This window comes from Myotis lucifugus, unplaced genomic scaffold (assembly GCF_000147115.1).
Source record: "Myotis lucifugus unplaced genomic scaffold, Myoluc2.0 scaffold_15, whole genome shotgun sequence".
Lineage (NCBI taxonomy): Eukaryota > Metazoa > Chordata > Mammalia > Chiroptera > Vespertilionidae > Myotis > Myotis lucifugus.
The window spans coordinates 5846448-5858577 of NW_005871063.1; the positions used below are offsets into that span (position 1 = coordinate 5846448).

A 12130-nucleotide genomic window follows, 5' to 3' on the forward strand; every position below is an offset into this window, starting at 1 on the left:
ATTTGCAACATAGTTGCTTAGAGTTGCAGCTGAGAGGCCGGCAACTGAGGCGGGGAACGTTGGAGTTCGCCAGTCACTGGAGCAAGCAAGCCTCCCTGCTCAGCTTCAGCGCATGGCTGCCGGCCGCCATCTTGGTTGACAGTTAATTTGCATAAGGATATGCTGATTAGCCAATGGGAAAGGTAGCGGTCGTACGCTAATTACCATGTTTCTCTTTTATTAGTGTAGATAACAAAAGCCCAGCAACCGAATGGTGGAACGACCAGAACAACTGGTCGACCAGTCACTATGATGTGCACTGACCACCAGGGGGGAGGCGCTCAGCGCAGGAGCTGCCCCCCTGGTGGTCAGTGTGCTCCTACGGGGGGCCGATCCCCACAGGCCATGCCTGCCACCAATGCACGAATCCCGTGCACCAGGCCTCTAGTGGCGTTTATAATCTAGTAGAAGAGTCAGAGGGGGTGATATAAAGGGAAGGAATACTGTTCAATGAAAGTATCTAAGAAACCTGACGTAGACTGTGGAGGGATAGCGAATGGTTGATGTCAAGCTTGAGCAAGTGTTAATTTGGCCAAGAAGAGAAGGAAGAATGGAGGGGCTTGCCTGGCCGGCGTGGCTCAGTGGTTGAGGTCACTGTTCAATTCCCGGTCAGGGCACATGCCCGGGTTGCAGGCTTGATCCCCAGTAGGGGGTGTGTAGGAGACAGCGGATCAATGATTCTCTCTCATCATTGATGTTTCTCTCTCCCTCTCCCTCTCTGAAATCAATAAAAAAAAATACATATATATATATATATATATATATATATATATATATATATATATGAAAATAAAAGAATGGAGGGTCTGTTTATATTCTAGAAAGACCATGTAGCTAGAACATTCAAAGAGAATGGTGTACATTGAGGCCAGAGCAATAGATAGAGGTCAAAGCATGTGGGGTTTTAAAAATTATGTTGAATATTTGGAGTTCTAGTAAAAGCATTTAGAAACCATTATAGAGTTTTAAGCAAGGGTTGGATAACCTGCTTAGGTTTGTATTTTTAAAAGATCACTGTGATACTGTATGAAGATGAATTTCATGAAAGCCAGAGAAGAAAGGTGAATAAAACAATTGCTGAACCAACACCACAAGCTAGACATTTTTGTATACCTTAATTTCTTATGGGGTCAGTCTGCAGAACTTTGGCACTCAGCAGCTGAATGGAGGGAAGAGGACAGTAATAATTGGGTTGGTCTAGGGTTGAAGGCAAACTCAAACTGGCACAGAAGTGAAGAAATAGAGGATGCAGACAGGAATGTAATTGAAATGATTGATCTTGGGCTTCAGATCTGTTAAGGAAGGAAATAAGCCAACATACAAATTCTCAAAAGTTTTTTTCCCAGTCATCTAAATTTTGAGTCTATTGAAATTTTAGACTGACAATTTCTGACTGAAACTTTTACAAGATCAAAAAGTAAAGCAAGTATGTTTGAGTTGAATTTATTTAGTATATCTTTATTAGGAGTCTGTGCCAGGCTCTATATCTAGAGATATGAATGAACCGTAGCTTCACCCTTTAAGAACTGACATGAATGTAAAGATACCAATTGTAATGAAGATTGTCTTCATTTTTAATCCAGACTATAATTTGCTCTAGCCAGATTTGGTTAGAAACAGACATTTATATTTGTGTAAGTAGCTTTTATTACTAAACTATTATTTTAACATAGCTATTTTTAGTTTGTGCTTAAGATACTAGAATATCTTTTTAAAAATCTCATTTTGATAAAGTTTATAGAAATGAAAACTGAAAATGCCTCTAGTGATTACTTAATTCAGTTTCCCAAAGTGCAATTTGTGTACTACTGGTCATAAACAGGATGATTTTAGGTAAAACATAGTCAAGTATTTTTTAATTTTTTTTTTATTTTATATTTTTTATTGATTTTTCACAGAGAGGAAGGGAGAGAGATAGAGAGTTAGAAACATCGATGAGAGAGAAACATCGATCAGCTGCCTCCTGCACATCTCCCACTGGGGATGTGCCCGCAACCCAGGTACATGCCCTTGACCGGAATTGAACCTGGGACCCTTCAGTCTGCAGGCCGACGCTCTATCCACTGAGCCAAACTGGTTTTGGCATTTTTTAATTTTTTAAGAATAGTTTAGCGCTAGCCGGTTTGGCTCAGTGGACAGAGCATCAGCCCGCGGACTGAAGGGCCCCCGGGTTTGATTCCGGTCAGGGGCACATGCCTGGGTTGCGGGCTTGGTCCCCAGGAGGGGACCTGCAGGAGGCAGCCGATCAATGATTCTCTGTCAACATTGATATTTCTATCTCTACCTCTTCCTTTCTCTCTGAGATCAATAAAAATATATTAAAAGATAAAAAGAATAGTTTATTGATTTTTAGAGGGGGAGGGAGGGAGGGAGGGAGGGAGGGAGGGAGGGGAGAGGAGAGGAGAGGAGAGAGAGAAAGAGAAAGAGAGAAACATTGGTGTGAGAGCACAACATTGATTGGCTGCCTCCTGCATGCCCTCTATCAAGAATTGAGCCACAACCCGGACATGTGCCCGTGACCAAGAATTGAACCTTCAATTGCTGGTGCACAGACGATGCCCAAATCATTGAGCAACACTTGCTAGGGCCAGTTAAGTATTTTGAATAGTTATATGTTTATTTTAATGTATGTTAGGAAAAATATACTTAGCAATATCATACCTATAATTCATGAACCTTATGATGAGGTTAAAATAAATTTTCAGATTTTAAAATGTGCCAATTTAAAGAAAACTATTAAATAACCACACAGGTGGTACATGAATGACTGAAGTTTGAGAAACCCTAAACTAAACCAGCTCTTATATTGTATAGGTGTATATTGTAAAGGACCCAAACACAAAGGCCTTTCTAAGGCTTATAGCTAATATACATATGTTAGAGCTAGGAATAGAACTCAATTCTATTCAATACATTCCAGTGTTTATTCTGCAGTAGGGCTGCTTCTTGTTGAAAGTTGAGGAAGAGATCTGTGTCTTACTAGTGGCATTGCACTATAAATCTGCATTATGGTGGCCATTTATATTAAAACCAGAGCCTGGTGCACAGATGTGCACCAGTGGGGTCCCTCGGCCTGGCTTGTGCCCTCTCACAATCTTGGGATCCCTTGGGGGACATTGGAGAGCCAGTTTTGGCCCGATCCTCGCAGGCCAGTCCAGGGGACCCCACTGGTTGCACGAATCGGTGCACTAGGCCTTTAGTATACATAATTATAAAATCTTTGGTTATTCTCTTCCGGCCCTCCCCCTTCCCCCCTCCCTTCTGAGATTCATCAGCCGGTTCCATGTTTCCATGCCTATGGTTTCTGCTCCTGCATTGAGCGCCTGCCCCATGGGGGCCAGTGCCCGTCATAGTTACTGGCCGGGTCGACCGGTTGCGTTAGGCTTTTATATATATAGATTAATTAAAATTAAATAAAATTTAAAATTTTTCTAGTCATATTTCTTGGGCTCAGTGGCTCACATGTAGCTAGTAGCTACCATATTGAACAGTACAGACTTAGAACATTTCTATCATTGCAGAAAGTACAAATGGATAGTACTGATCTAAACATGATTTATAACTCCTTAAAATGTTACCCCCTTCAACTAGATGATACTTATTAATTTTCTCACCACACTGAAGTTATTTTAACCCTGAGGTTAAATTGAAGGTACTAGTAACAGTGAAATTAAGATAATTGATCTTGGGGGAAATAAAGCCAGAATGGAGTGCTCAGATTTTTACCAGTCATCTTATTGGAGGAAGTCCCCCCCCCCCTTTTTATCATTAAATATTATCTTGGATTCATAGCAGATAGAAGAACTATATATACATTGAAAAGCAGAGTACCTGTATTTCCTGACTTTCTGAATAGTTTTTTCAACTTAGAATTATATTTTGTTAACATTTTAAACTTTTCTTTTTTAAACAGATATTCAGTGAATGGACCTGACTGGACACTTTGAGCACATCAATAAACATGAGCGGTACCAAACCTGATATATTGTGGGCACCACACCAGGTTGATAGATTTGTTGTATGTGACTCAGAACTGAGCCTTTATCATGTGGAATCTACTGTGAATTCGGAACTCAAAGCTGGATCTTTACGTTTATCCGAAGACTCTGCGGCTACTTTGCTATCAATAAATTCGGATACACCCTATATGAAATGTGTTGCTTGGTATCTCAATTATGATCCTGAATGTCTCCTAGCAGTTGGACAAGCAAATGGTCGAGTTGTACTTACAAGTCTTGGTCAAGATCACAACTCAAAGTTCAGAGATTTGATAGGAAAAGAATTTGTTCCAAAACATGCACGACAATGCAATACTCTTGCATGGAATCCATTGGATAGTAACTGGCTTGCTGCTGGTCTAGATAAACATAGAGCTGATTTTTCAGTGCTGATTTGGGATATCTGCAGCAAATATACTCCTGATATAGTCCCCATGGAAAAAGTGAGACTTTCAGCAGGTGAAACTGAAACAACATTATTAGTAACAAAACCACTTTATGAATTAGGACAGAATGATGCTTGTCTCTCTCTTTGTTGGCTTCCACGGGACCAGAAACTTCTCCTTGCTGGTATGCATCGTAACCTAGCCATATTTGATCTTCGGAATACAAGCCAAAAGATGTTTGTAAATACAAAAGCTGTTCAGGGGGTGACAGTAGACCCATACTTCCATGATCGTGTTGCTTCCTTCTATGAAGGTCAGGTTGCAATATGGGATCTTAGGAAATTTGAGAAGCCAGTTTTGACTCTGACTGAACAACCAAAACCCTTAACAAAAGTTGCATGGTGTCCAACTAGGACTGGTCTGCTTGCCACTTTAACAAGGGATAGTAATATTATTAGATTATATGATATGCAACACACACCCACTCCCATTGGGGATGAAACTGAACCCACAATAATTGAAAGAAGTGTGCAACCTTGTGACAATTACATTGCTTCCTTTGCTTGGCATCCGACAAGTCAAAATCGAATGATAGTTGTAACTCCCAACCGAACAATGTCTGACTTCACTGTTTTTGAAAGGATATCTCTTGCCTGGAGCCCAATTACATCTTTAATGTGGGCTTGTGGTCGTCATTTGTATGAATGTACAGAAGAAGAAAATGCTAATTCTTTAGAAAAAGATATAGCAACAAAGATGCGCCTTCGGGCTTTATCAAGGTACGGACTTGATACAGAACAAGTGTGGAGAAACCATATTTTAGCTGGAAATGAAGATCCACAGCTCAAGTCACTCTGGTATACTCTGCACTATATCCTTTGTATTATGAATTTTGAGATGAATCAGGTAGAAATGTTCTTGAAGTTTATTGAAAGGTCAGTCTATAAATATACTGAATGTTTTATATGCAAATACAAGTTATATAGTGCTAAAATTACAAACTAAAATTGTTTAAAACTGTAGAACTTGAAATACTGCTTTGCAGATTGTGTAGGAAGAAGAAAGTATAACTCCATCATAGAGTAGAACCACCTTGCTTGCACTGACGCCTATTACGAATTGGCTTCAAATCAAAATAAATTTAGCTTTGAAATATTTTATTATGTATTATTACTAGTGTTTCCTATGCATTTAAATACTCATGAAGCAGTATACAGAAGATATGGACCAGAAATCTCCAGGCAACAAAGGATCATTGGTTTATGCAGGAATTAAATCAATTGTAAAATCATCTTTGGGTAAGAAAATTCTATTTTTTGCAATATGTTCATAATTTTTGTGCTTTTATATTTCCCCATTTATGGATTTCAGGATAGTATACATAAATACTTTTTTTTTCTCTTTTGGGTTTTGAGTAGATATTTTTGTACATTGTTGACTTAAATGCATAATTGTTGGTTGTTTTTTATGAAGACCCATTTTTAGAGGTATTACATTAGATGATTTATAGGATCCTGGTTGTTAGTTAGAAGTTTATTATACTCCTTTGCTTTTATAAAATCTTAATTTCTCATTGAAGAAGCCCCCTTTTTATTTTGTTGCTTACTTTCACTTAGCTATCTAATGGCAAGGTCTATATGTAATTGACACCAAGTACGGCCTTACTTAAAGGACCCTTACCTGAAATAGTCCTTGCTGATTGAACGTGTGAATTACTACAGGATTGAAATTGATAGACTATTGAAGAATAAAGTAAAGAAGACAAAAGAGCCAAACTTACTATTTTTTTCCACTGACCTCTTTAATGTTTTTATTGAAATTAAATTGTAGGTTATACTACAATCATCTCCCCAAATGAGGATTCCATATCTAGCTTTTGTTAGCAATCACATTTGGGCCTAATTCAAGCTGCTAGAAAAGTTCGCATTATTTAGTCAGAGTGTTAGCAGAAGTAATAAATCCAACTTGGATTTTAATACGACTTTCAATAGTATAAAAATAATACTAAGTAAAGTGCTATTTTTAAGAGTAGCTTAAGTATTTTGATTAAACTTATAATTTTTAAAAGGTCTGTCAACTTTAGTTCAGTCCAGCTGGAGTGGCTCAGGTGATTGAGCATTGTCACGTGTGCTGAAAGGTTGCCAGGAAGGTTAGATTGCTGGACAGGCCACATGCCTGGATTGTGGGTTTGATCCCTGGTTGGGGAGTGTACGGAAGGCAACCGATTGCTGTTTCCTCTCACATTGATGCCCCTTTCTCTTCCTCCCTCCTTCCAACTCTCCATCTCTCTCTCTCAGCATGTCCTTGGATGAGGATTAAAAAGCTCAAAAAAATTGCTTTAGTTCACATTGATAAAGATGCAGTGGACTACTGTTTTGACCTATTTCATTTAGGTGTTCTCATTAGCTCTCCACCAAAAAAGTAATTTTTATTATAAATAGTAAAATGAGTGACTTCAATTTAAAACTTCCACTTTTTATTAATATAAGTAAAAGGACAGATATACTGTATTACCCCTGTCAATGAACCTGAATACCGAGGTTCATGATTTTAGAACTACTGCAAAGAATTAAACATGGAGTTTATAAAATTTTTAGTATTTTATCTAAAAAGTAGATCAGGCCACATTGCATTCTCAGTTATTCTGAGGTTTATTATTGTTTTTGTTATATTTTGATATGTTTTAGGGTAAACCCAACCAACTACCTCTGAGGAAAAGCAAGAGGGAAGGTGGAATATCTGTGGTTTTGGTACAGTAGAGACAAACTGAGTATCTTGATTTAAGTCAAGTGGTCTTTACCCAAACTAAAAAAAAAAACTACCTTTGGAAAGATTTCCTCATTGCTAGACTAGACCTTCAGCTTTTTGTTTGGTTTGGCTTATATGTTTTTGTTTGTACAATCCAAAAGTAATAGAGAAATGACTGTCAAAGATAGTATTCCTAGGTTTCAATCTTTTATCTGGCCATACTCCATTCTCTAATGGTATCTCTAATACCATTGTATTAATAATAAAATACCGTTATGTGTTAATAATTTAACACATAATCTATACATTGAGCCAACTTGCCCACCATAATTTAATCAAATTTATTATAACACAGCTATATTTAAACTTTGGTGGCAAATATATTTAGTGCTTACTATGAATTAGACATCATGCCAATTGCTTTCTCCATGTTACTTTAATTCTTACTACAATATGAGGTAAATTTATTCACTCATTCAGCAATATTTATTACTTGTTCACTATGTGCTAAGAATTGTTCTAGGAACTGGAGACATAATTATGAACAAGATACCAGTTATGGATACTGAACAAGATAGCTAAAACAGGCGGTTATAACATGAAGAAGAACAGACAATTATATGTAGAATTCCTGATCTGATTGTAGATGTTTAGAAGGTTTCCTGGAGGAGGTAAAGGCAAAGACAAAGTCCAGGCAGGGAGCAGCATATGCCTGAGCCCCAAGGCGAAGAAGCATAGCATATGCAGGTATTGCTGGAACAGAGCATGTGAGAGAAAGTGAAGAAAGAATGCACATTAGAAAAGTAAGCAAAAAGGACTCACGGTAATAATTTAGGGAGATTTATCCTGTAACAAGGGGAAACCAAGAAAATATTTTAAAAAATATTGACAATTAGATTGTGTTTTATAGTTGTCACTATGAGGAATGAATTGAAGAGGATCAAGATTGATGATAGGGACCTCAGAGAAGCCACAGTAATCAGGAAAGATATGATGGTCTTACCAAGGTTAGTGGCAGAGGAGCTAGAGAAATGTGGATAAATTAGAGATTGGGACACAATTTAATGATTAATTGGATAAAGGGGATGGAGGAGAAGGAAAAGTGAAAAGATAACATATAGTTAGCTTAGGAAACTAGTTTAATACTGGTATCAGTTATATAGGAATCACATAGGAAGAGCGTATTTGAGAAGAGTAAGAATTTTATCTTGGAATAAATTGAATCGAGATAGTTAGATGGAGATATCCAGGGGGCAAGAAATTTAGAGTAGGTTGAAGAAGTAAAGTCATCCATTTTACATAATTCAAGAAATTTGACCAGATGAAGGAGGATAAAAATATATACAGTAGTAGTAGTAGTAGCAGCAGGTGAACTTGGGGTCAAAGGGGACTTTTGTATTGCTTTGTTTTTGTTTTGAACATGGGATTAATTTAAGTATGTTTAAATGTGATGGGAAGCCGAAACCGGTTTGGCTCAGTGGATAGAGCGTTGGCCTGCGGACTGAAAGGTCCCAGGTTCGATTCCCGGTCAAGGGCATGTATCTGGGTTGCGGGCACATCCCCAGTAGGAGATGTGCAGGAGGCGGCTGATCGATGTTTCTCTCTCATCGATGTTTCTAACTCTCTGTCTCTCTCCCTTCCTCTCTGTAAAAAATCAATAAAATATATTTTTAAAAAAATAATAAAATAAATAAATGTAATGGGGAAAAAGCCAAAGAGGTTGAAGATGAAGAGATAAGGAGGTGAAGAGCAAAATTCTTAGGAATGGGTGGGAAAGAGATCCAAAGCTTTAGATATGAGTATGTACACCTCCATATTAGCCAGAGGGAAGGGGAAAGGTACACAGTTTGTTTAAGGTTCAATGATAAGAGCTGAGGGCTTTGCTACCTGATGACTCCTGTTTTCTCAATATAGTAGGTTTGCTTGTTGAGAAAGAGCAAGAAGGTTGTCTAGAGAAGATGGGGAGAAGAGCAGAGAGAGTTGTCTTGAGAAACATGGGAAGATTGCGGGGAAATGTTGTTTTACCAGAGGAAAGAATAAAGGGCAGTGTGGCAAGAGAATTAAGAGAACTACTCAATTGTTGACCCTTGGAATCTAGCTTGGATAGAGAGGAAAATGGGAGGAAAAGACTGTAAAACTATAAGTGGTCAAGAGAGTATGAGGTTGAAGCATAAGAAATTAGATTTTCAGAAGACTTTGAGGTTGTGATTAGACAATGGCTCTTTTGGCCCTGGCCAGATGGCTCAGTTGTTTGGAGCATTGTCCCATGCACCGGAAGGTCACAGGTTTGATTCCTCATCAGGGCACATACCTAAGTTGCGCTTTTATCCCCAGTCCAGGTGCATACAAGAGGCAACCAGTCGATGTTCTTCTCTCCCCCTTCCTCTCTTTCTAAAAATCAAATCAATTAAAATATATCCTTGGGTGATAAAAAAAAAAAAATTGGCTCTTTTGGAGGACAATTTGGAGAGTGTCCGTGAAAGTGGGTGAAGTCTTGGCGGTGTTGACCACTGGAGGTAAGGAAGCAAAGGATCAAAGAGGCTAGTTTATTGGACGGACTAAGTATTGAAATCAACAAGTATGACAAGAATGCATGCTCCGAGGAATGTCTTGTACAGTCTTATAGAGCAGTTTTCACAGTGTTCTCAATAGGTATAATTTCTTCCTTTTAAGATAGAAAATTGTGTAATAAATTTCGGTCAGCTTTTCATCCAACATGATGAAAACTGATCTAGAGAACTTACCTATTCAGAATTACTTGAAAGGGTAAAATAGCTAGGATTTAGTGTTTTTAACAACAAAATGTGCTTAAAAATACTGCATAATTTTACTTCTTTGTTTTTATATAGGTGTAAAAGTGCAATATATTAATATCTACAAATAGCAAAGTGTCTTATTGCAGGTGTAGTATTTGAAACAGATTTTTAAAAAAAATATATTTCTTTATTGATTTCAGAGAGGAAGAAAGAGGGAGAGAGAGAGAGAAACATCAATGATGAGAGAGAATCATTGATTGGCTGCCTCCTGCACGCCTCCAACTGGGGATCGAGCCCGCAACCCAGGCATGCGCCCTTGGCCGGAATCGAACCTGGGACCCCTCAGTCCGCAGGCCGATGCTCTATCCACTGAGCCAAACTGTCTAGAGCTTGAAACAAATTTTTAAAAAATGTTTTTTTTTTTTGTTTAAGTGAACTTGTTTCTCTTGCAACCGTCAATAAAATGTTGATTCTATTATTCATATATATATTGCAATCTCAAATTTGGGGGATAGAATTTCATCATTTAGAATTGCATAACATGAGGAGAAACCAAGATGGCGGCATAGGTTAACGCCAGAGTTTGCTGCCTCGAACAACAACTTCAAAAATACAACTAAAAGACAGAACGGACATCATCCAGAACCACAGGAAGGCTGGCTGAGTGGAAGTGCTACAACTAGGAGGAACCGAGAATCAGAGGAGGCGCAGTGCTGAAGTAAAATACTAAGGTTCGGAGTGCGTGCGGCGCGGGCTGGTGGCTGAGGGCATGGTTGTCTGTTTCAATCCGGAGGGAGCCTCAGACTCTGAGCTCCAGATCCGGGCGAGTCTCTAGGGACCCAGACTCAAACGGGAGAAGCGGGACTGTCTGGCTTCGGTCCCTCCGAGGTTTGCAGCGGTTGCTGGGACAGAGAGGCAGAGCCCCTGGGGACGAACTGAGAGCAGCCATAACTGCCCCCTCCTCCGCCCTGTTGATCCTGTGGGACCCGCCCCGCCCAAGCCCTGCACAGAGCCATTTGCCGGATAGCCTCAGGCAAAGGCTAGATTAGCACCTCTCCAGAGGACAGAAGTTTTCCCACTGCAGATACAGGTGATTCTCACAGCCAGTTGGCCTGGAGGTCAAGTAGTAATTACCTACAACAATCAAGGCTTGACTACAACAAGACTGCGCACAAAGACCACAAGGGGGTGCACCAAGAGTGTCTACCTCAGGTAATTGGGACACTTAACACGGAAAGCCACTCTATCGACACAGCGAAGCATAAAAAAATGCCTAGACAAAGAAACAGGCCACAAAGAACAGAACCGGAGGAAAGCAGGCTACTGGATATAGAATTCAAAACCACACTTTTGAGGTCTCTCAAGAGGCTTCTAGAGTCTGTCGATAAACTTGATGAGATGTATAGGAAATCTAATGAGACCCTCGATGGTGTAATAAAGGACCAACTAGAAAGTAAGCATACACTGACTGAAATAAAGAATATTATACAGACTCCCAACAGCAGACCAGAGGAGCGCAAGAATCAAGTCAAAGATTTGAAATGCGAAGAAGCAAAAAACACCCAACCGGAAAAGCAAAATGAAAAAAGAATCCGAAAATACGAAGATAGTTTAAGGAGCCTCTGGGACAACTACAAGCGTACCAACATCAGAATTATAGGGGTGCCAGAAGATGAGAGAGAGCAAGATATTGAAAACCTATTTGAAGAAATAATGACAGAAAACTTCCCCTACTTGGTGAAAGAAATAGACTTACAAGTCCAGGAAGCGCAGAGAACCCCAAACAAAAGGAATCCAAAGAGGACCACACCAAGACACATCATTATTAAAATGCCAAGAGCAAAAGACAAAGAGAGAATCTTAAAAGCAGCAAGAGAAAGAGACTCAATTACCTACAAGGGAATACCCATACGACTGTCAGCTGATTTCTCAACAGAAACTTTGCAGGCCAGAAGGGAGTGGCAAGAAATATTCAAAGTGATGAATCCCAAGAACCTACAACCAAGAGTACTTTATCCAGCAAAGCTATCATTCAGAATTGAAGGTCAGATAAAGAGCTTCACAGGTAAGGAAAAGCTAAAGGAGTTCATCACCACCAAACCAGTATTATATGAAATGCTGAAAGGTATCCTTTAAGAAGAAGAAGAAGAAAAAGGTAAAGATACAAATTATGAACAACAAATACGCATCTATCAACAAGTGA

The 12130-nt window shown here is 39.1% G+C and overlaps 1 protein-coding gene across 3 annotated transcripts in view; it reads left to right on the plus strand.

The window, feature by feature from the left end:
• The window catches only part of MIOS (meiosis regulator for oocyte development), a 36525-nt gene that overhangs the window by 3676 nt on the left and 20719 nt on the right, over window positions 1–12130 (plus strand). For 2 of the 3 annotated variants that reach the window (XM_006085013.3, XM_014452432.2), the window contains exons 2-3: window positions 3953–5294; window positions 5623–5721. In XM_006085013.3, coding sequence (XP_006085075.1) covers window positions 4001–5294; window positions 5623–5721 — 1393 coding nt within the window. In that variant the 5' untranslated portion in view covers window positions 3953–4000. Of the gene's footprint in view, window positions 1–2496; window positions 2631–3952; window positions 5295–5622; window positions 5722–12130 lie in introns of those variants that run through there. The other variant, XM_023750746.1, reaches the window with a different exon arrangement.